At 41.7% G+C, this 23,593-nt stretch overlaps 1 protein-coding gene across 1 annotated transcript in view; it reads left to right on the top strand.

Moving 5' to 3' along the window:
• PTPRM (protein tyrosine phosphatase receptor type M) overlaps positions 1–23,593 on the top strand; it is a 515,441-nt gene that overhangs the window by 480,043 nt on the left and 11,805 nt on the right. The window contains exons 26-32 of the mRNA XM_054381571.1: positions 7,087–7,203; positions 14,062–14,216; positions 15,022–15,157; positions 16,546–16,695; positions 17,253–17,426; positions 20,093–20,224; positions 23,301–23,426. Of these exons, the coding sequence (XP_054237546.1) occupies positions 7,087–7,203; positions 14,062–14,216; positions 15,022–15,157; positions 16,546–16,695; positions 17,253–17,426; positions 20,093–20,224; positions 23,301–23,426 (990 nt within the window). The remainder of the gene's footprint in view (positions 1–7,086; positions 7,204–14,061; positions 14,217–15,021; positions 15,158–16,545; positions 16,696–17,252; positions 17,427–20,092; positions 20,225–23,300; positions 23,427–23,593) is intronic.

The following is a 23,593-nucleotide window of genomic DNA, read 5'->3' as shown; positions in this document are numbered from 1 at the left end:
GCAAACTTGGCAGAGTTGGGTTAACAGTTGGACTTGATGATCTTGGAGATGTCTTCCAACCAAAACAATTCTATGATTCTAAGATCAAAGGGAGCACAGCCATTCCCTCTGGTGGAAAGCATTGGTGTGTGGCTACTAATGGACATTCCCAGAAAGCCATCTCTTCTGGACAAAAGCTGAAAGAGAGTTCATCCACCATGCAACCTAAATTTGCTCTGCTAGAGCAACCTAGGGCAGCAGAAGGTGGAGAATTATATCAGCTCTGAGGCGTCACTGGAAGAAGTTAGACTGAGATAGAGGCATCCCCCCCCCCTCTGAGAGCTGTGAACAATAACTTCTGGCTGCCTTTATACAGCCCCATCTATCTGATGGTGCCGAGCAGTATCTTAAATGTTATATTTCTCAATGCTCCTCCAAACCTCCTCTAGAAGACTGTAAAATAAAGTATAAATCAATTAACTGCCTTGCTCGAAAGCAAACAAAGAAAACTAAGAAAAGAAAGATTAGGTTTTATCTTCTGTCAAAGGTTGGTTTATACCTTTTAAAACATTCTTAAATCACAATATGTTGGGGCTTTTCGTTTGAAAAGTATTTAAATAAAAATGCTTCCAATTATTGGATGTCCTTTTACTTCAACTCAGCCAAATAGAAGTCTGCGATGTTATCCGAGCTACGCCTGTAAAATCCATTAAACGTTTTTCACGAGTGAGCTTGGTTGGCTGTTTCGTTTTATATCCCAAAGGTTCCACTTCAGAATTTATGTCTGGCCTATCGTCATCATTTAGTTCAGGATTAATTTTAAATTAGAATGTATAATACTGCTCTTCACTAATGACAATCCAAGCAGCGCCTTGCCAGTTATATCATCTCTTTGCTAAGAATGTTTCAGAATCAAAGGAAATTGGAAACTTGGAAAAATCACTCTTATTAAACTCTTCTGTACGAGCTACAAAGTGTATTTCACAGCCAGCTCACATATTAATTCTGTAATATTCCTCCTATTTCAAACCTCTAAGTAAATGAGTTACTGTCCCGGCTTTCACGCTGCCTCAAGCTAGACGTGTCACGTTGCCAAATGGCTACACGCACGTCTTCGGAAGCCACAGGTTGTGTTCATTAGCCATTTACTGCCTGCATTGTTTGGTATATTAAAGAGCAATGGCGACTTCCCACCTTTGTTTTTAATTCTGAGTTCCTCACATTTAGACCCTTTTGCTGGGAGGTGGAAGTAGATGATCATCATCTCCAAATTTCCAAATTTTGAAGATTATTAGTAAAACCAACATGTTTGGCACATTTGGGCAGTGTACCTCGGGAGGAATAGATTAAACCAGAGCAGTTTCATTACGTCTCTGGCAGTCACCCTTTTATCTCATCTTGTGATGAACATCTGTATTTTTTGGCACGTTGTGAGGCTGTAAATGCGGGGTGTATCTGAACAAACTCTCCATTAGAGTTCTGCTCAGATGAGATTTCAGAATTATGTTTTCTCCTTTGTGGATATTTACTGCTATGGTAGCAACTGCATGGGGAAAAAAACGAGAGAGAGAAAGACCTAATTCATTTAATATTCAATTCTGGATTCATGTATCAATTATTTAGCTAAACCTTCTGTTACTAATTTTTCTTTGTAAAACATGTACCAAATGTTTATAAAAAAGGGAAAAGATTCATCAAGTTACAGTAGCTAAAGCTGTGCTAAAAAAATGAACAAACATATGTTACCAACAGAGTTTCCCATATTTGAGGAGTAAAACCATACTCTATTTTGTTGCAATTGTCTTTCCTCCTACAAACAAAGGCCCTGATCCAACAAACATTTACAAATGTGTTTTTGGTTTACATTGTTTCATCTCGTTCTGTCTTTAAGACAATTCTGTGTTTATTTGAGAGGTTCTGGAGGAGATGGGAGACTGCTCCTTAAGCACTTACTTGACTTTTGGCTCATCAGGAGTACACAGAGTTCCTGTGTCTAGAGCTCAGCATAAATTCACAGATCAGTGATCTGGTTGGAAGGGGTCCTCAAAGGTCATCTTGTCCATCCCCCCTCAGTGAGCATGGACACTTCTAACTACATCAGGCTGCCCAGGATCACATCCCTGGGCAACCTTTTTCAGTATTTTACTACGCATAGTAAAGAACTTCCTCCTTATGTCCATGCATGTGCAGCAACACTGCAGAACAAGAGCCAAAAGTAGGAAAAAAGCTTGAATTTAAAAAAAAAACAACTTGATGAGTTTTTTGCCTCCTCCCAGCGAGTGAATCATTTAGTGTTGGTCTGTCGCTCTGACTGTGGCTTTGGCACCATTACAGCTCCTGTTCCACTTGGGAGAGTTTTCAGGAAATAGTATTGTCATGGATCCTTCTGCTCAACTCCAATCTGCTCCATGTCCAAAATCCCCTGTGAAGCAGAGTAAGAAATCCCCAACTGGCCAAGCTTCATGAGGCACCAAAGGCTCTAACTGCTGTGCAACACCCCCCCAAAGCCTCCCTAATTGTTCCACTGCATCATCTTAAATAAGGTTTAAAAATAAGGGTGGAAAGAAATCCAACAGTTGAGACATAAGAAGATGGGAACTGTACTCTTCTAAATTGGTCTTTCTGAATGTCTCTTGTTCTTAGTCATAATCCTGACTGTCTAGACCTACCAAGTTAGAAACAGGCATGTTTTCCTTCAAGGCTGAGCAATTTAATTCAGCCATGGTTGGGTGTTTTTTTCCCCTGATTGTTTATTTTACTAAACTAGATCTGTTTGGAGGATGGCAGGCACCCATCAGAAGGAAATGAGGCAAAGGTAGCAATAAAGAGGAGTGCTGCTCCACAATGCTGTGACTATGGCTGAGGAAACTGGGGCTGTTTAGTCTGGAGAAAAAGGAGGCTGAGGGAATACCTTCCCCCTCTCTACAACGCCCTGGGGGTTGGTCCCTTCTCCCAAATAACAAGCAGTAAGACCAGAGGAAATGGCCTCAAGTTGTGCCTCAAGGGAAAGTTTAGATTGGGTATGACCTCAAGTTTCACCAGGAGAGGTTTATGTTAGACATGAGGAACAATTTCTTCCCTGAAATGGTTGTCAAGCCCTGGAACAGGGTGCCCAGAGAAGTGGTGGAGTCCCCATTCCTGGAAGGATTTAAAAGATATATGGATGTGATGCTAAGAGACATGGTTTCGTGGTGAACTTGGCAGTGCTGGGCTAATGGTTGAACTTGATGATCTGAAAGGTCTCTTCCAACCAAAGCAATTCTATGATTTTATCACTAGCATCACCACTGCAGCTGCTCCGTTCCTATGTGTGTTGCCTGTCTTCACATGATTCAGGTTCTACCCATGGAAAGAAGTGAACAGGGCAGGAAAAGGGAACTGGCTCCCGAGGTGGGGTTGTTACTGAGCTGCTTCCATCCAGAGGCAGCTGCGCAGATTCAAAAAATTATCTTAGCCTGGGAAGGGAAATCCTGATTCAGAGAGTCCCCAGCAATGACTATAGCAACCTGGCCAGCAGGTCTAGGGAGAGGAGTCTGCCCCTCTACTCTACCTGTGGTGACATCCCACCTGCAGTGCTGGGTCCAGCTCTAGAATCCTCAGCAGAGCAGAGACATGGATCTGTTAGAGAGGGTGCAGTGGAGGCCACAACAATAATCCGAGGGCAGGAAGCCCTCTGCTGTGAGGACAGGCTGAGAGAGTTGGGATTGTTCAGCCTGGAGGAGAGAAGGATCCAGAGAGACCTTGTGGCCTTTTGACAGTTAAAGGGGCCTATTAGAAAGATTGGGACAGTCCTATTAGCAGGGCTTGTTTTGTCAGGAGAAGGACTAAAGAGGGGATGTTTAAGACTAGATATAAAGGAGACTTGTCTTCCATTACGGTTGTGAAACACTGGACCAGGTTGCCCAGAGAGGCCTCAGAAGCTCCACCCCTGGAACCATTCTAGGTCAGTTGCTTGGGACACTGAGCAACCTCATCTAGCTGCAGACATCCTTGCTGACTGTAGGGGGTTGGACTAGATGACCTTTAAAGGTCCCTTCCAACCCAAAACATTCTATAATTCTCAAAAGATCCTTTTGTTGGCCTAAGAAATGGGAACAGTGTGAATTTTCTGGTTTACTTCAACAGAGGCAAAACAATGAACATTCCATGTTTCTCACTTAGCCTCTATCAGAGGATTTTTGGAATTACATCCAAACAAGAAAAGATCTGAATAAATACCAAGCAGATGCAAAAATAGATAGCAGCAACCACAAAACTGCTTACAGCAACGTTTAGTGCTTTTGAAATGATTGTTCACTGCTTAAAGCTGATGGATATGTTACAGAGATGAATATGTGTTTGCCAGAAATCCTGCTTTGTGGAAACACTGGGGTTAGTCCTTTACTGGTGGAAACATTCTCATCCACACTGACACCCTGTCAGCTTGCTGGGTGGTGAGCACAGTAGGGGCTTGCTACCCTTGTCCCTTGTACAGCAGTGTTGAGTACCTCTGGGACTGTTCATTGTCCCAGCTCCAAAGCTCTTGCTATGGAAGGGAACTGTATAACATAGTGTTTAGCACTTAGCCTCAAACCATGCTTAAAACTAGATGAAATGTGAAGAATATAGAGACTTTTTCTTAGCCAATAGTAACAGTTACTAGGTCTGAGGACAAGCATAGTGAAATAAATAAAAACCTGCTTATAGTTACCTGAACTCCAGTTCTGCTCCAGGAGCTTTCCACCAGCTGGGTAAGCAGAAATAAGCTCTTAAGATGCTTGTGTAATTTTGTGGCTGGGATCCAGGGCTTAGGACCATGCTATCCTTTTTCTCTGAAGAGGATCCTGATGTGGGGCTCTGTTTTTAGCAGCCCTTTAACTCAGTTCTGTTCAGATTTAAATTTTCTCTTGATAAAGAGTCATAAAAAGGGCCAGAACTACCACCCTTGCCTGGACAAGCTTTATTTTGTCAGACAACATTACTACTTTGTGGCAACACTCTTCTTTCTGTCCAGCAATTATCAGCTACGCCACTTGAAACAAAATCTGAGGGAAGTATTTTCTACCTGGCAAGACAAGGTTTGACTCCCTGCATAATCCTTTGTATAGTAAGCCTGGAATGTGTATAACTAAATGGTCTGAATCAAATCATGCATTGCAGTTTTCAAGGTGTGTTTCTATACACATTCATCAGTTTTACCTTCTGCTGAAGACTAGACAGGATGACAGTCCAAATATTTTGGCATGATAATGGCCTTGAGAAATGCTCCATCAGTTGTGAAATTTAACTTTTTTTTTTTCCTCTACCAGATTTCCATTGAATATTTGAAGTATTTGGTTGGTTTGGGGTGGTTTTTTTTGCTCAACCCATTTAAGTGTATGTTTAAATAAACCGGTAGATTTACACGGGGTCACTTTGATTGGAAGAGATCATCGAGATCATTAAGTCCAACCATTAACCCAGCACTGTGAAGTCCACCACTAAACCATGTCCCTCAGCACCACATTTATACACGTATTAAAAGATCCATTTTAAGTTTTCCCTTCAGTGAAAGGAAGAGACAAACCATTCCTAGCAGCAGATGTGTAACAGATGTTCCTCCTAGCACGTACTGCACTCCTGGACGATGGCCAGGTGCAGTGGTGAAAGAGTAGCTATTACCCTGAAAGCAGAATAAAAGAGAGATGTAAGTTATGTGTTAGCTTCCCTGCCCACCACTTTGTCCTCACAAATGAGAAGGAGGAGAAAGATTTTCAGTCTCTCAGCTATTTACAGCAGCATAGTCCCCACCTACTTTTAAAATCAGATTTGAATATCTTCACTACTGTGAAGACCATCCTGTCTAGAGCACACCAGGGCTCAGAAAATCTGAAGTACAGTGCATAAAACACAGGATTAATTTGGCAAGGATGTACAGCTCCAGAATCCTACTGAGATCAGTGCAAGGGAAAGGAAACTTACCTCACCTAACCCCAGCCATGAAGAAACCAAACACCTAGGGGAAGGCAGCCATAGAATCATAGCATCACAGAATCATAAAATAGGTTGGGTTGGAAGAGACCTTTAAAGTTCATCTAATCCACCCCCCTGCAGTGACTTCTGCAACTAGAGTTGGTTGCTCAGAGCCCAAAACAACCTGACCTGAAATGTTTCCAGAGGTGGGCTACCTTCTACCTCTCTGGGCAACCTGGACCAGTGTTTCACCATCCTCAGTGTAAACAGTTTCTTCATTTTACCAGTCATCTAGACACTTTTCTTGGTCAAGAAAGAGAAAGGCGCCTCTAAAAAGTCAATAAAAAACCCCTCATTATCATTTAAGCTAAGTGAGGTGAATCCCACCCGTAGGGTTTGGGGTCATCTAGTGAATTGAAATTAAAGCACAGACATAAAACTCATCTCTTGACTTCAAGTGTGGAGTTTTACGATCAGACCTCTCATCAGTTCCTGTGGAAAGTTAGACTGAGAATACAGATAACTGGCTAACAGTAGAGAAGATCCTTCCTGTCTGAAAAACACCTTTTCATTTTCAAATGCAGGGAGATATTTTTGAGACAAATCACCTACTAGTGGTTGGCGGAAAAAAAACTTCTGGTGGTAGTTGTCCCTCTGGGCAGACCCTGTGTTTGACATCACAGGAAATTAGCAACTGGGTTGAAAGTTAGACTGAGAATACAAATAATTTTCTAACAGTAGAGAAGATCCTTCCTGTCTGAAAACCACCTTTTCATTTTTGAATGTAGGGAGATATTTTTGAGACAAATCACCAACTAGAGGTTGAGGGGGGAAACCTTCTGGGGGTGTCTGCCCTTCTGGGTACACCCTGTGTTGGACATCACAGGAAAGGAGCAGCAAAGGCAGTGAAGTTGTACAGGATAGGAATATCCCTTGTGGTAGCTGCACATTTGCCTCTGCTTTCAAAAACCACAACAGGAATCTCACCTGAAACTGTGAAAGCTGACTTAAACAAAGAGGAGATGGTGTCCCTTAGAACTTGAATCACCTGCACCAGCAGAAAATGGGGCAGTTTGGCACATGATTGTGTTTTAAAGCAGAAATCATTGCCCAGAATACAGAATGAATCCTCTGAAATGAATGAACCTCAATTTCTTTTGTGTTTTATTTTGAAAGGTCAAATGCTGCAAGTACTGGCCTGATGACACAGAGATATATAAAGACATTAAAGTTACCCTAATAGAAACAGAGCTCCTGGCTGAATATGTGATCCGAACGTTTGCAGTCGAAAAGGTAAGTGCCCAAATGCTGTTTGTTTTTTTTTCTTAAATACAGTGGTATCTGCCTCAGTAGCTTACATAGAGACTCAGCATGGGGAAGTTCAGTCTTTTGACTGGCATCTTGGGTTTGTAGTTGGGTTTTGGGTAAACGACTGCCGCCCTCTTATGGCAACTTGTGATTTTCCTGGAATTCCGCAGCTTTTCTGTGCTTTCCATCACCCTGCCTGAGTTAAAAAAAAAAGTGATGTTCCCTGCCTAGGAGAAATCGAAGCCTCCCTCCCAGCAATCAACTGAAAACCACATTCGTGCTGTTTTCCCATCTCATGCTCCCCACAGCCATTTTCTCTCTATACCAGAGGCACCATTATTCAGAAGTTCGTGGTGGAGAATACTTTTATGTATTGGGCTGGTCTGTTCCTGCTCTGCAGAGACCAACTCAAAACAAACTTAATTTTCTTCTCAGGGCAATTTCATTTTGTATGTGTAATCTGTCTTTATATGGAGAGTTCCACTGGACATTAGGAAGAAGTTCTTTACAGCGAGGGTTGGGGAACAGTGAAACAGGTTACCCAGGGAGGCAGTGGGCATCCCATCCCTGGAGACATTCAAGGTCAAACTTGGTGGGGCTTTGAGCAACCTGATCTAGTTGGGAATGTCCCTGCTCACTGCAGGGGTGTTGGACTAGAAGGCCTTTAAAGGCTAACCCAATGCATTCTGTGATTGTATGATTCCCATCAATGTGTTGTATCACTGTTTGTCAGAATAGAACCATGAGTTAGTTTGCTGCTCAGTAAATCCAGTAGCTTTGCCAAAGAGCTTATGTTACGTGCACAACATACAGTTAACAAGGTACTGGAAGGGAGAAAAAACAAGATCAGTCAGTGGTAAAGAGTGTCAGGCATTTTGTGTCAGTTCAGGGGGTTTAGTCACATTTCATTAAAGGACAGAAGTGTTTTAATTGTGTGTATCAAGACTCACTTGAGATGGAGAACAACAAGGAAATGGAAGATTTGGTATTCCTAATGGTACGCTGAAGTAATGTTCTTCCGGTATCGCCATGAGGAGGTTTTTATCTAATTAGTTTAGAAAACTTTTTTGATTTAGTTGCAGTGCCTGTGATATAATTCTCTCTTGTGGGAAGAATATTTGCTCTATGCAACCACCTGAAAGGAAGTTGAGGCAAGATGGAGGTCAGTCTCTTCTCCCTAGTAACAAGTGTTATGATGAAAGGAAGTAGACACAAGTTGCACCACAGAAGGTTTAGTTTGGATAGCAAGAGAAACTTCTTTCTCAAACACTGGAATAGACTTCCCAGTTGAATCCCCATCCCTGGTGGTGTTTAAAGGTGGCAGAGATGTAGTGCTGAGAAACATGGTTTAGCACCAGACTTGGTAGGGTTAGATCATGATTTGGACTTGATGATGTTAAAGGTCTTTTCCAACCAAAATAGTTCTATGATTCTAAGAGAAATGTCTCCGTTTTGTTGTCCAGTAAACTTCAAGACTGACTTTTGCTTCTCCTGTTCCTTTTAATCCCCACACAGTTTGCTGAAGTCTTGGAGCTCTACCAACAATAACTTAATACCTAAAATATAGATAAGAATGTGAAAACTGAGTCTAGTTTAGGACCAGACTTGGCAGAGTGAGATAATAGTTGGACTTGATGACCTTAAAGGTCTTTTCCAACCAAAATGATTGTATGATCTTTAGCATCAAAGAATCCTGCACCCAGGTACGTGGTGATCCAAGTTGAAAGGTCATGGTAGATGACTACCAGAAAGGCCACCCAACATCCACACTAACAAACAAATTGGATTTTTTTGCTATTTTATTTATTTACTGATCTGGTTGAAGCTGTGCCTGCTTACTGAAAGGGGGCAGACTGCATGATCTTTTAAAGGTCCATTCCAACCCAATGCATTCTATGATTCTACGATTCTAATACTTAAATATGCATCAACACAGCAACCTGAGGGTAATGACGATGGAATTATGTGGTTTGAATGAACTGAAATATTGTATCATGTTTACCACTGTGCATATTCTACATCAATTGCATCCAAGCCTGTTGTTTCCTTGCATTTAGATATTTTTAATAAACAGATGAGAGACAGTGGCTACACTTTGAAGTAGATAAAGCACTGGTTGGTTTGTATTCTGCAAATTTTAAGCCCAAGCTTTGATGTTAGCTTTTCACTTCTTAACTGGGACTGGGAAGGGGGAAAAAAAATAAAAGACCGAGAGGATTTTACAGTTGAACATAACCAAACTGTCTTGAATAAGTGTATTAGAACAGACAGAGATAAAAGGCACTAAACATTTTATTTCTTACGGGGGAGGGGGTGGGGGGGGAATCTCCATCTGAAAAGATTTCATTTAGACACTGCTTTTTAATAGTTGGTAGTTTTGCAGTAAGCCTCTAAAAGCAGTGTCAATGTAACTTGGGTAAAATGCAGGGTTTTTTTTACCCTATTTTCCATATTTTTAACCCTTCCAATGGTATTGGAAGGTCAAGTCTGTACATCTCTTCCACCATAATTCTCTCTGTATTTCTGATCCTCTGGGACTGATACTTCTCAGGCTCTCTAAGGCAAGTGGTGTCACTAGACACAGTCCACCCTAACCAAATTGAAGGTAATACCAAGAGAAGGATAGTGTTGAATCACTGAACATTGGAGCTTCAGTTCCAAAGAACTTGAAGATTTGACCATCAGAAACTTCAATAATTCAACAAGGAAAAATGCCAAGTGTTGAAGATTTGGCCAACAGAAAGTTTAGTCATTCACCAAGGGAAAATGCGAAGTTCTGCACCTTAGGTAGACTAATCCCATGTGTCACTACAGGCTGTGACATCCCAGGACAACACATGACATCCCAGATGATGTAAGAGTTAAAGAGAGTGGCCTTGTTCAGCATGGCAGAGATGAGTAGGGAGGGGTAAGGAGGATCTAATTGCAGCCTGCAACTACTTTGAAGATCAGGGGCACCAAATGCCCCTTTCCCTTCCAGCAAAGCTGGGGAATCTCCATTCTTGGAGGTCATAAATGCTCAGCTAGACAGATCTAGTGTCATAGACCCACTGTGAGGGGAGGACTGGACTGGAGGAGGCTGAGGGAAGGCTTTAATGCTTTCTACAACTATCTGAAAGCAGGTTGAGGTGAGGTGGGAGCTGGCCTCTTTTCCCGAGTAACTAGTTACAAGGACAAGAAGAAATGGCTTTCAATCTGTTCCAAGGGAGGTTTAGGTTAGATATTAGAAAAAAAAATCTTTACTGAAGGAGTGGTCAAGCCCTAGAACAGGGATGTGGTGGAGTCACCATCACTGGGGATGTTCAAAAAGACATGAAGACACGGTATTCTGGGACATGAATAGTAGACATAGTGGTGTTGGACCAGATGACCATAGAGATCCTTTCCAACCTTAATGATTCAATGATTCTGTGATTCAAACTTCAGAAGTCCTTTTTGGTAATCTATTCTATTTGTGGACAAACATCTCACACCTGCTTCTAAAATACAAGTTAGAATTTCATTTGCTTGGACTTACATTGGTTATTTATTTTTGTGTTTGTTTGTTTTAAATGGCTGTTTGGTAATTATTGAGAAGTAGGAGGACAATGCTAAGAAAACTGTTCCCAAAATTCCACTCTGATCCTGAAGATCACCTCCTAGATGTCCCTTCCATTGTGCACATCAGCAGTTCCTTCACAGCAGAGCTCATTTACAGCACAACAGCTAAGTCAGATGAGTTGCTCAGATAGTAACACACAGCAGCACCATAAGTGTTTATTGCACTTTTTAACATCTCAGGGTTTGTTAGCAATGAACACCATTTTCTGTTTGTTTCAGCTGAAAAAAAAAAAAAAGACAAAACTTCAGTTTTTCTGAGTGGAGCACATGCTTTTATGATTCATGCAGTTGTGTTGCTATTTTGGGGTTAGAAACCAGCAGGGAGGCTACAGACATGAAAATCATTCTTTTGTAGATATAATAAGCAAACTCATTACAAAAGTACCCCAGATGCAAAACCTTTTCTTAGGAGCTGGTTGTCACCAGCAACAGACAAAAATGCAGTGAGCATGACAAAGGTCATTTCATAGAACCACAGGATCACAGAATCGTTTCAGTTGGAAAAGACCTCTGAGATCATTGAGTCCAACCGTCAACCTAAGGCCTTCATGGCCATTAAACTATATCCTAAAGTGTCATGTGTATACATTTCTTGAACATCTCCAGAGACAGTGACTCCACCACCTCCCTGGGCAACCTATTCCAATGCCTGATCACTCTTTCAGTAAAGAGCTCTTTCTTAATGTCCAACCTAAAACTCCCCTGACACAATTTCAGGCCATTTCCTCTCATTCTATCACTTGCTACTAAGGAGAAGAGACTGACCACCACGTCACTACAGCCTCCTTTGAGAGTCTCAATGAGATCTCCCCTCAGCCTTCTCTTCCCCAGACTAAACAACCTCAGGTGGTCCCTCAGACACCCCTCATAAGACTTGTTCTCTAAACCTTTCACCAGCTTTGTTGCCCTTCTCTGGACACACTCCAGTACCTCAGTGTCCTACACCTGATGTCCAAGATACACAGGACATATCTTGATCTGCCCAACATTATTTTGGAGGGGCACTTTACTTTCTTTTAAATCACTTGAAAATCAAGGCATGAAGAATGTCTGTGGGGTACTCATTTCAGTCCTCATTTTGCATAGTCGTGGTGTTGGTTTATTGTATGACATCTTTGTTTCTTGAGAGATTGTGGACAGTTGTTATGAGTAATATAGAAGGGTCTGGAACATGGGTACCCCACCTACACAAAGCTATTTAGGGAGCTGAAGGCCTTGCTTATGGTAGCAGAAAGATCTGTTATCTACCACACTCTAAAATCCCCAAAGTACAGAGACCAAATTGCATTTGATTATGTTAGCTTTATGGAGAAGGACCCAGGAGTCCTGGTGGACAGCAAGTTTACCATGAGCCAGCAATGTGCCCCTGTGGCCAAGAAGGCCAGTGGTCTCCTGGGGTGCATTTAAGGAGAGTGTGGTCAGCATGTCAAAGGAGTTTCTCCTCACCCTCAAATCTCCTGTAGTTGGGCTACATCTGGAGTAGTGAGTCCAGTTCCAGGCTTCTCACTTCAAGAGAGGCAGGAAACTGCCAGACACAGTCCAGAAGAGGCTATGAAAATGTTGAGGGGACTGCAGCATCTCTGTGAGGAAGAAAGGCTGAGAGACTGCAGGCAGATCAAGAGAGATCTTCCCCATGCTGATCAATATCTAAAGGGCAGGAGCAAGAAGATGAAGCCATACTCTTTTAAGTGCTACCCAATAATAGGAAGAGGGGCAATGGGCACAAACTGAATTCAGGAGGTTCCCTCTGAACAGAAAGAAAAACTTCTTTCCTTTAAGATTGATCGAGCACTGGAGCAGGTTGCCCAGAGAGGTTATGGAGTTTCCTTCTCTGGAGAGATTCCAATCCCACGTGGACATTGTGATCCTGGGCAACCTGCTATGAGTGAACCTCCACTATGCTGTGATTGCTAGACCATCTTAAAATGCAAATTACCTTGTCTGTTCCTGCTTTTTCAGTGTCTTATGAATTTTAGGATCTAAGGTCTAATGGTGTGAACTCAGTCTCCCACCAATGCCACATGTGGTCTTCATCTTCTCCCTTGCCTGCCTGTTTATGTCATGCTTTCCAAGAGAGATGAGTGTTGATATTCCTCTGATCAAATGCCTGGATTCAGAGACCCTCACACTGAGGTGCCAGAGCATCAGGGCTAAAAGATACACCAAGTCCACTCCAGTCATGGAGAACTGGCTCAGCCAAAATTTCTCAGCCATGGAAAATCCTAGGCTCTTTTAGCTTGCAAGCCAGAAATAAATTTAGAACTTTAGATTAGTTCATTGTGCAAAGTAAGACAGACATGTTATATGCAAACCAGCTCACGACAGGAAATATATCTTTAAGAAGAAAAACTGTAAACCGCCAGTTATTAATATCACTGACATTTAGTCCAGCCTAGACATGATATGTCATAATTTTGCTGTTTGCTTATGAAATATGTATGATGGCCTCTGGTCTGTGGGTTTCTAATGAGAACAAAATTCTGGCAGCTCCATTTTTAGAGGGGGAAGAGGAAACACAAGCACTAGGAAAATCAAACTTAGCATGCACACCTCTAATATCCAGTCTGCTCCAGAAAGTCACATGGGAAATTACTTAACACAATTGGCTGCTCATTCATACTTGTCTGACCATAGCCGTGTCCTTGTAGACTGCGGGAAATCACTTGAAGGGTGAGTGTGTGGAGGGGCTACAAACTCAGCCCCTATGATTAGAGGTGCAAAAAGGTTTCTTATTATTCAGCTGTTTCCTTCAGACCAATGAAGGAGACAAATGATAAGGAAAATTATGCTGAAGCTGTAGTTCACTGAAGCCAGCAACAAAATGCCAGTGGAGGGCAGTGGGGGGAAAAAAAAAGTCATCTGTGCTGTGTGTCCATGGTCTTGCTGCTGACCTGCCCTGTGATCATGGCACTCATCATAAAGGCACTGCGTTCAAAGCAACCTAGTGCTCGAAGCAACCTAGCGCTCAAATATAGAGAGGAGTAGCTATCTTCTTGCCAAGAGTTTCTAACCAAGCTAGTGCTAAATTAATCCTTTGTGTTGCAAGGCTTTGAAACCAGTCGATAGGTAACCTTTGAACTAGCTCTCCTGTGATGAGGAAGCTCTCCAACAGTCAGTACAGGCTATATCAGTAGAGGGTGGGCACTCTTCAGCAAGGCTCAGGCTTTTGAAGTTCCATCCTTACAATGTCTCTTGTCCAACCTCTTTCAAGGTGCAGCTTGGGGTTTTTTTCTCTTTCAACAGAGAGGTGCTCATGAGATTCGAGAGATTCGGCAGTTTCACTTCACTGGCTGGCCAGACCATGGTGTCCCATACCATGCCACAGGCCTGCTGGGATTCGTACGCCAGGTCAAATCCAAGAGCCCACCCAACGCTGGACCTCTGGTTGTTCACTGCAGGTAGGCAGAACTTCTTCACCGAAAGGAGTCTCAAACACTGGAACAGGCTCCCCCAGTGTGATGGTGCAGTCTCCATCCCTGAAGGTGTTTAAAAGATACAGAAATTTGGTGCTGAGGGACATGGTTTAGCATCAGACTTGATAAGCTTAGATCATGGTTGATCTTAAAGGTCTTTTCCAACCCAAAGAATTCTATGATTCTAAGAGAAGTCCCTCCATTGTGTTGCCTACTAAATTTCAGAACCTACTTTTGCTTCTCCTCTACCATGTAGTACCCCCACGGGTTGCTGAAGCCTCTGAAGCTCTACTCATGATAACTTAAAACCTAAAATATAGGTAAGAATGTGAAAATTGAGTCTGAAATCCTGCACATGCCTGAAAGCAAGGCTCAATTTCAGTTTCATCATCCCACTGATGAAATATCTGCAACATGGACACTTACACTTTACACTTTCCAGTGCTATGCTGAATGTTGATAAGGGGAAAATCATTTTAGCAGGGCCTGTTCTGACAGGACAAGGGCTGATGCTTTTAAACTAAAACTGGGAGATTTAGGGTAGATAAAAAGAAGTAATTTTATACACTCAGGGTGGTGAAATACTTGCCCAGGTTGCCCCAAGAAATGGTAGAAGCCACATACCTGGAACCATTCCAGGTCAGATTGTTTGGGGCTCTGAACAACCCAATCCTAGTTGCAGATGTTCCTGCTCACTGTTGGACTAGATGACTTTTAAAGGTCCCTTCCAACCCAAGACATTCTATGATTCTATGATTCTCTGACTAACTATGCTCTTCTTTTTCTTTAGTGCTGGTGCTGGCAGAACTGGATGTTTCATTGTCATTGACATCATGCTAGATATGGCAGAAAGAGAAGGTGTTGTAGACATATACAATTGTGTGAGAGAGCTTCGATCTCGGAGAGTTAACATGGTGCAGACTGAGGTATTGTTAATCCATGGGAATACTGCTTTGTGCTTGCAAGCAAAAATAATCTTCTAACCTGTAAAACTAAAGCCCCTTTTTGGCTGGCACCAGTCCAGTTCTGGGATCCCCAGCTCAAGAGGGAAAGGGAACTACTGGAGTGTCCAACACAGGCCACAAAGCTGCTGAGGGGACTGGAGCATCCCTGTGAGGAGGAAAGGCTGAAGAGACCTGAGGCTCTGCAGCCTGGAAATGAGAAATTTTTGAAGGGATCTTATCAGTGCCAAGCAATATGTAAAGGGTGGAGGTCTCGATGATGAGGCTGGGGTCTTTTCAGTGCTGGCCAGTGAAAGGACAAGGCCAATGGTTACAAACTGGAACAGAGGAGGTTTCACTTGAACTTAAAGAAAAATTTCTCTGAGGGTGATGGAGCACTGGAACAGGCTGCCCAGAAAGTTTGCAGAGTCTCCTTCTCTATAGAGATTCCAAACACAACTGGACATGACCTTGAGCAACCTGCTGTGGATGACCCTGCTTTAGCAGGGTAGTTGGATTAGGTGATCTCTAAAGGTCCATTCCAACCCTACCATGCTGGGGTTCTGTGATTCAGAAAGTAGGTTATTCAATTATACACAGAATATAATCCAATGCAAACCTGAAGAACCACTGCCCAAACAAGTGCACAGCTATTTTGCGGTTCAGGTTCATAGTGGCTTTTAAAAGAAAGCAAAGTCATGAGTGTTTCCTCTCCAGGGAAGATTTACTCTGGAGTATATCTCATTGAGGCTCAGTTACATGACAGCACCTGCGCTATCTGTGCAGAGGTCTGAGGAACTGGGCAGAGGAACGAGGAAACCAGAAATCTGAGGGTCTTTATAGAGTATTTTTGCACTCCTGTTTGTTCTTGTGACTAATTTCAGTCAATCCTTTCATATTCATTTCTAAATGATTCTAAATGAGATAAAGTTTAGTGAACTTCAGTGAAAGTTATTCCTTCTAGTGTCGCTTCAAGAGACCAAGTCCAAGAGAACTAGTGACAAAGTCCTCACAAGTCACAATTGATAGGGTAAGATGAAACGGCATCATATGACATCAGGGAAGGTTTAGGTTGCACATTAGGAAAAAGTTCTATACCAAAAGGGTTATCAAAGACTGGAACAGGCTGCCCAAGGAAGTGGTTGAATCACTGTCCCTGGATATATTTAGAACCCTTCTCAATATGGCACTCAAGGATATGGTGTAATATTAGCCTTGGTAGAGTTAGATAATAATTGGATTTGATGATCTTTGAGGTCTTTTCCAACCATGATGATTCTGTGTTTCTGTGAACCATATTACTTGTGTTGTTTTTTTAACTAAAATACCCTTAGCACATTCTATGTCGATAATTATTTTTCTTGCCTTACCAGGAACAGTATGTCTTCATCCACGATGCCATTCTGGAAGCCTGTCTTTGTGGGGACACATCAATCCCAGCTTCCCAAGTTAGGTCTGTGTACTATGAAATGAATAAACTGGATCCTCAAACTAACTCCAGCCAGATCAAAGAGGAATTCAGGGTAAGTTGTGGCTGGTGTGTCACCTAGAAGCTATACAATTAAGCTATACAAAGAGTTTTGGTGAAGTACTTGCTTATAACTAAGCAACTTAAGACCAGCTTGCTTATAACCAACCAATTTAGGACCAGATGTAGGAGGGAAAGACTGGGGAAAAAAAAAAAGGAAAACAGGATGCCACTAACTGGTATTGAATTATGTTGTATATAAAAGAAGGCTGTGGGGTAGTAGTAAAATCCTCCTTTTCCTCAAGGGAAGTATGTCGATTCCTCTTGCTGTCCTCTCTCCAGAAGGCAGGTTTGCTCTGCCAGCTGTCTTTGAGGTTATTTTTCACATCTTTATGCTCCCAGGATTTGGGGTGGGTTTTTTGTTTGATTTTTTTTTTAGTTTGGTGTTTTTTTTTGGCTTCCAAAGCCTGCTGACTGAGATGTGTTTTCATTTCTCTGCATACTGATTCCCGCTGAAGCTGAATGCCGACTTGATCCACCCTTAAATATTTTGGGATGCTTCCACCGCTGTGTTAATTTCTCTGTTGCATTTGTTTACTCTTTTTTTGAAAGACTTTAAACATGGTGACTCCAACTCTGCGTGTAGAAGACTGCAGCATAGCACTTCTACCACGCAATCATGAAAAGAACCGCTGCATGGATGTTCTGCCTCCAGACAGATGCCTGCCTTTCCTCATAACGATAGATGGGGAGAGCAGTAACTACATTAATGCTGCCCTGATGGATGTAAGTCTCCTCTACCTCATTAATAATGAAGAAAAAGGGAATAAGCAGCCCTTCAAAACTGAGCAATGCTAAAAAAGTAGAGTCAGCATAAGATGACCAAAATCTTTCTAGCTTGCTTTAAAAAATAAATAAATAAAATAAATAAATAAACATGGCACAAAATCTTTAAACTCCCCGGTACATTTAGGATCCCACATATGTTATGTCACTGCCAAGGTTCCAATGCCGTGCTCCAAGAGCAAATCAGGGAGTTCTGAAAAATGAAACCTGTCTGCATTTCTCCCTAGTGCTTGAATTTTTAACCATCTGGCCTGAAAAAAAAAAAAAAAAAGTTACCTATTGAGACACCAAGGCAGTAGAACAGGATAATAAGGTTTGCATCAATATTTCAGTTCCCGTTGTTTCTCATTTAACCGGTAATTAACAGAAAAAATAATTGTCTGTCAGCACAAGACAGTACACAAGCTATTACTTCAGCCTTTTTGTTTATTTCTGTTGGAATTAATGGTTCCTCCTCATGTTTGCGTGGATTTTTTTTTTTCTTTCTAATGCATCAATGGTGATTCTGATACTGCTAATAGAATACCAGTAAAAAGACACTTAAACTGCCTTTACAGTCTGTAAAGGCATACTTATATCCTATCTCTGACAATTTAGGGGTATAGTAATTGCAATTCTCAAACACATAAACAACAAGAAATGAGAAGTTAGCAAAGACTGAACACGTTGTAAATGGTCTTTTGGAAAAGTGAAGCTGGGGTAATAACAGTTTATAGCAGTTTTTACCTTTCTTCCCTTCCAAGTTCTCAAAGTATTTTCCTAAAATAAGCCTAAGTTCAAAACCTCTCTGTAAAAAGGTAGATGCATTATCTTTCTGCTTATCTAGCTAAGATAAAAGTTGGAGTGGCTTCCCTAGGTGCCCACAGTAGGTCAACAACATTTCGTGTTAGAACAGAGCTTCCTTGATCTGCAATTTCCAACCTTGCCATTAATCGTCTTCTTTCCTCAAGAGTTCAGTTCTGTTTTCTTCTCTAAATTAAATGTTGCTCAAAAAGAGCAGTGGCTCAGTATTTGCTTTGAAAATACTTCCCTTCTTCACTGCTGAAACAATCAGCTGGATCCAAAATGGTGTCTCTACAAAAGGCTCCAAGGCATGAGGTGATTTGGGTTGCCTTCCAGCTGAAACTCCCTAGCCAAGCTTCTGCAGCAGCTCTTCACTGATGGACGAGAGCCCTTTGAGGGGTAGCAAGCAAAATTTTCAGTATCACAATGAGGTTGAGAATCACTTTCCCTGGAAAACTGCCAGGGTTCCTAAGTGAGGGAGTCAGGGAAAGACTTTCAAGCACCTCTCATCTGCATAAAACTTCCAAGGATCGGCTGGATAGGTGGCCTGAGGCACACAAATTGAAGCTAAAGAAGGCCAAGTGCCAGGTCTCTATGCATGGGTCAAGACAACCCCATGCATCACTCTAGGCCTGGGGCAAAGTGGCAAGAAACCGCCTGGTGGAAAAGGATATGGGGGTGCTGGTTGATAGCTGGATGTGAGCCAGCATAAACCCAGGTGGCCAAAGGCCAACAACATCCTAGCTAGGATCAGCAACAGTGTGACAGCACTAAGGCAGTGACTGTCCCCCTGTACTGAGCACTGGTGAGGCTGTGCCTCAAATACAGGATGCAGTTTTGGGTTCCTCACTACAAGCACATTGAGGTGCTAGAGTATGTGCAGGGAAATGCAGCGAAGACGGTGAGGAATCTAGAGCACAGGTCTTGTGAGGAGAGGGTGAGGGAAGTGGAGTTCTTTTGCCTGGAGAGAAGGAGGTTCAGGGGAGAGGTTCTTGTGGAAAGGAGGTTGGAGCAAGGTGGAAGTTGATCTGTTCTCCCAAGAAGCAAGAGAAAGGAAGAGTGGAAATGACCTCAAGTTGCACCAGGAGAGGTTTAGATTGAATATTAGGAAAAATGTATTTACTGAAAGAGTGCTTAAGCCCTGGAACAGGTTTCCCAGGGCAGTGGTCAACTCCCCATCCCTGGAGGGGTTTAAAACACATGTAGATGTGATACTGAGGGGCATGTGCTGAGTTAAAGGTTGCATTTTTACTGGAGGCAAAGACCTCTGATGATTTGACTCCATGCCTGTGGCATAAAACATATTTCACAAATATAACATCTGCAGAGGTTAGATTTTGCCCAAATACAGTTTATTAATATTGAAGCTTGTAAGGTGGAGAAGAAAAGGCTTCATTGCTGAAAGGAGGTTGTAGTGAGATGGGGGTTGGTCTCTTCACCCTAGTATGCAGTGATAGAACAAGAGGAAATGGCCCCAAGTTGTGCCAGGGGAAGTTTAGGTTGGATATTAGAAAACATTTCTTTAATTAAAGAGTGATAAGGCATTGGAACAGACTGGCCAGGAAGGCGATGGAGTGTCTCTGGAGTTTAAAAAACATGTAGACATGGCACTTCCAGACATGGTGGTGTTAAGTTGATGGTTGTACTCAATGATCTTAGAAGTTATTTTCAACTGAAACAATTCTGTAATTCTATAAGATCTGGGGGAAAGGCTGAAAACAGTGTATTAATTAAAAAAAAATAGAAATAATCCTTTCAGTCCCAAAGTTTTAGGGGCTAAATGGATTTCTCCCTCTTCTCACCATCTCGTTATTTCTTTGCAGAGCTACAAGCAACCATCTGCTTTTATAGTTACTCAGCATCCTTTACCAAATACTGTCAAAGATTTCTGGAGACTGGTCCTAGATTATCACTGCACCTCAATAGTTATGCTGAATGATGTGGATCCTGCACAAGTAAGTCCAGAAAACTGCTCCCTTCCAAAGAGGACTGCTAAAGCTTTGATATTTCAGAAGAGCTTTAGAACATTAGTTTCGTAAAACAACATTAAGTGCCAACACACTAAAAAATTGATTTGTAGCTTGCAGACACATAAGGAAAGAGGAGTAAATCAGACCAGCAGCAGCATCTGGTGGACAAAAAGTTCACCATGAGCCAGTAGTGTGACCTCATGGTCAAGAAGGGAAATGATCTCCTAGGAAGTGTTAAGAAGTGTGTGACCAGTAGGTCAAGGGTGGTTCTCTTCCTGCCCTACACCACCTCCACCCTAGTGAGGTCACATCTGAAGTATTGTATCCAGTTCTGGGCTCCCTAGTTCAAGAGAGCCAAGGAGCTACTGGAAAGAGTGAAGTGGAGGCTACAAAGATGATGAGGGGACTGAAGAAGACACACATAAGTACATACACCTATAATTTATTCTGATAAGAGAAGATACTTCGGGAAGAGTTGCTAAAACCTCCAAATGGTGGTTGTCAGATTCTGACTCAAGTCTGAAACACAGTATTTATAGCCAAAAGTCATGAACAGAATCCAACAGCTACTCATTACCCTGCCTGAAGCTGGTCAGTGGCCTTGGTCTGCTTACCAGGGGATCAGTGTTCCTAGTGGGGAAATCTGTGTTATGTTTGGCACAACATGACATTGTTAGCAAAGAGAGAGGAGCTAAACAAGGCTGGGCACTAAGCATCCTTCAGAAGAGAAAACAGGACAGTGAAATGTGTGAGAGGATGCACTTGCCTCACAAAAGATTTGTGCATGCTATACATGTTCCTTAGAAAATTGGAAAACAGTACCTACTGGTTTGGCAATTTAATCACTGGCATTAATCACTCAGCATCCTACAACCTGGCTCTCAGTGGTGCAGTTCCAGGTCCTTACACAGATATCATTTCCTTGGCTCCCACGCACTGCACCAGCCATACGCTGGAATAAGGTGGTGGCACTCCAGGTTCTTACTATGTAAACATTTGCTAATTATTAGTTAAGAGCACTGTTGTTTGGGTTGGGTTGTTTTGTTTGTTTTTTTTTATAGAAGGCTGGATGTCATTTTCATTTGGGATATGCTCAAGAATCATTTTAGCTTTGTTTATTGCACAGTCTTAAGAAAAATGCCTCCTCTTCTTTTTTCCTTTTGCACATGAAGAATTTGTTTTCAAAACACGCTAATCTCCCATTTTGTCTTTCAAAAGGGATGTGTAGGAATTCCACACGCTGTTTTAAAAGGCTGAATTTCTGATTCCAAGCCCTTTCCATTGTCTACAGGGAGCAAAATAGAAAGACAAAACTTTTATTCATGAGCCTGAGATTATTTTCTGAGTGAATAAGGAAAGACTCGGGGGAGTCAGACTGTTAGGGACTGCTGAACAGAGGGGTTTTAATTTGTGGGCTGTGTTTTGAATTTACAATAGTGCATGGCTATTTCCAGCATTTATTAGCCTTGCAGGCTTTTAAAAGCTATTGGGATATGCAGTAAATGCACCTGCCTCTGCAGTATGTTAAACCTTTTCCCTCTTAATGTAACAATCTTTTCATTAGGAATAAATCTCCCAGCCCTTGGAGCACACAGAAGTGAAGAGAGGGCAGAGCTTATTAAAAACACTCATTCCATCCAGATTTATTAATAATTACTCTTATCATTATTGTTTATGTGTATGTGGAGTATTTACAGTTCTGTTTAGATATTAGGCAATTTCTGTAGATTGTTATGCTCTGTTGGGAAATGAAATTCCACCCTTCACAGCATCTCTGACTTCAAGAGAGTTGCTGGCATCACACACATGCAGAACACACAGGCCTTGAATGCTTTTGATATCTTGAGAGCTGGGAAAATCTTGGCTTCCCAAAACAGCTCCAGCAAAGAGCTCTGCTTATTCTCATTTAGGGCTTTTGCAAAGGTCTGTTATAACAGTATCCCTGTGTGTTTGAAAGGCTTGCACTAAATTGTACGTGTCTAAAATGATCTGAGCATTTGCATTAGTTATATAAGTTATATTTTGACACTAGCATATTTCATAACAACAAAAAGTTGTCCAAGATTGAAGCAATACTTGAGAATCAATTTGCTCAGCAGACTGAATCTAGGGGGAGTTTAAGATAAATGAAAAATATATTTTCCTCCTTGAAATTTCTGAGTTTAACTTGTTAAAGTGAACTCCTGCAAATCAGACCCTGTTCTCTTCTTAATTGATGTAGTAAGTGATTATGTTTCCCTAAAATGTAGTCATCTCCAAACAGCTTTGTGGAGGACTAAGTGTTATAAGAAATGCAAAACAACATCTGGAGTAAATGTGATTTGTCAGCTCAGCTCTGGATCAGTAACAGTCAAGGCAGCAGAATGAAGACCACAGCTGTTTTACTGAATGAAATGAAGTTCCAAATCTGACATCAATGCTTCTGCAAGCAAACAAAATTTCACGAGTTCATACTTAATTTTGGTGAATGTTTGCAAAAACTACATGCTGGAGCTGCTCTAAATATCCTAGGGGGTGGGGGACAGTTGGAAATCATTAAGGGTTTTATGGAAAAAAATATACAAGCAGAGCCTAGCTTCAAAAATCTCCTTGCAATGTGTTGATCTAATCTTTAAAGTATTAACAGGGATGATAATTGGTTCCTGCATTAAGCCGCCATGATTATTAGTCACTAAAACTGTGCAAGATAATGGTAATATTACTTTGTGATCTTTAGATACCTAAGGAATGATGTTTTCTGAGCACTAAAGAAAGCAGAATTGCTATTTTGGGGTGGCATTCATAAGATGAAATGGAGCAGTTATTGAAAAATGTAAAGCAATGCTGATGCTAAACAGTACTGTCAGTCACGGGTAATGAAACAGACGTGAAAGTTGAGTCCTGAGTTTGGAGAATTGATGCTCCCTTCAGAGTATTAAAGCACATGGTGTATTTTATGAAGATATTTCAGGAGAATTTCAGTCATAAATGGAGCACAAAGAAAGATCTGGGAAAGTTTATGGAGGCAGCATGAAATTCAAACTCATTAACTCTCTACTTTTGTGCTTGTGATTTTCTTTAGCTGTGTCCTCAGTACTGGCCAGAAAATGGAGTACACCGACACGGTCCTATTCAGGTGGAGTTTGTATCAGCTGATTTAGAAGAAGACATAATCAGCCGGATATTCCGAATTTACAATGCAGCCAGGGTATGGATGCTCATCTGCTCTGTCTCAGCAGATGAGATGGTTCTACTCAGGTCACCAAAAAAAAAAAAATAAAGTTAAATTTAAGTGGAATCATAGAAGTGTTTCATTTGGAAAAGACCTTTGAGATCAACAAATCCAACTGTTAATCCATCCACTGCTAAACCATG

The sequence above is a fragment of the Indicator indicator genome, chromosome 6, assembly GCF_027791375.1.
Source record: "Indicator indicator isolate 239-I01 chromosome 6, UM_Iind_1.1, whole genome shotgun sequence".
Lineage (NCBI taxonomy): Eukaryota > Metazoa > Chordata > Aves > Piciformes > Indicatoridae > Indicator > Indicator indicator.
This window is presented reverse-complemented; position numbering and strand designations above follow the sequence as displayed.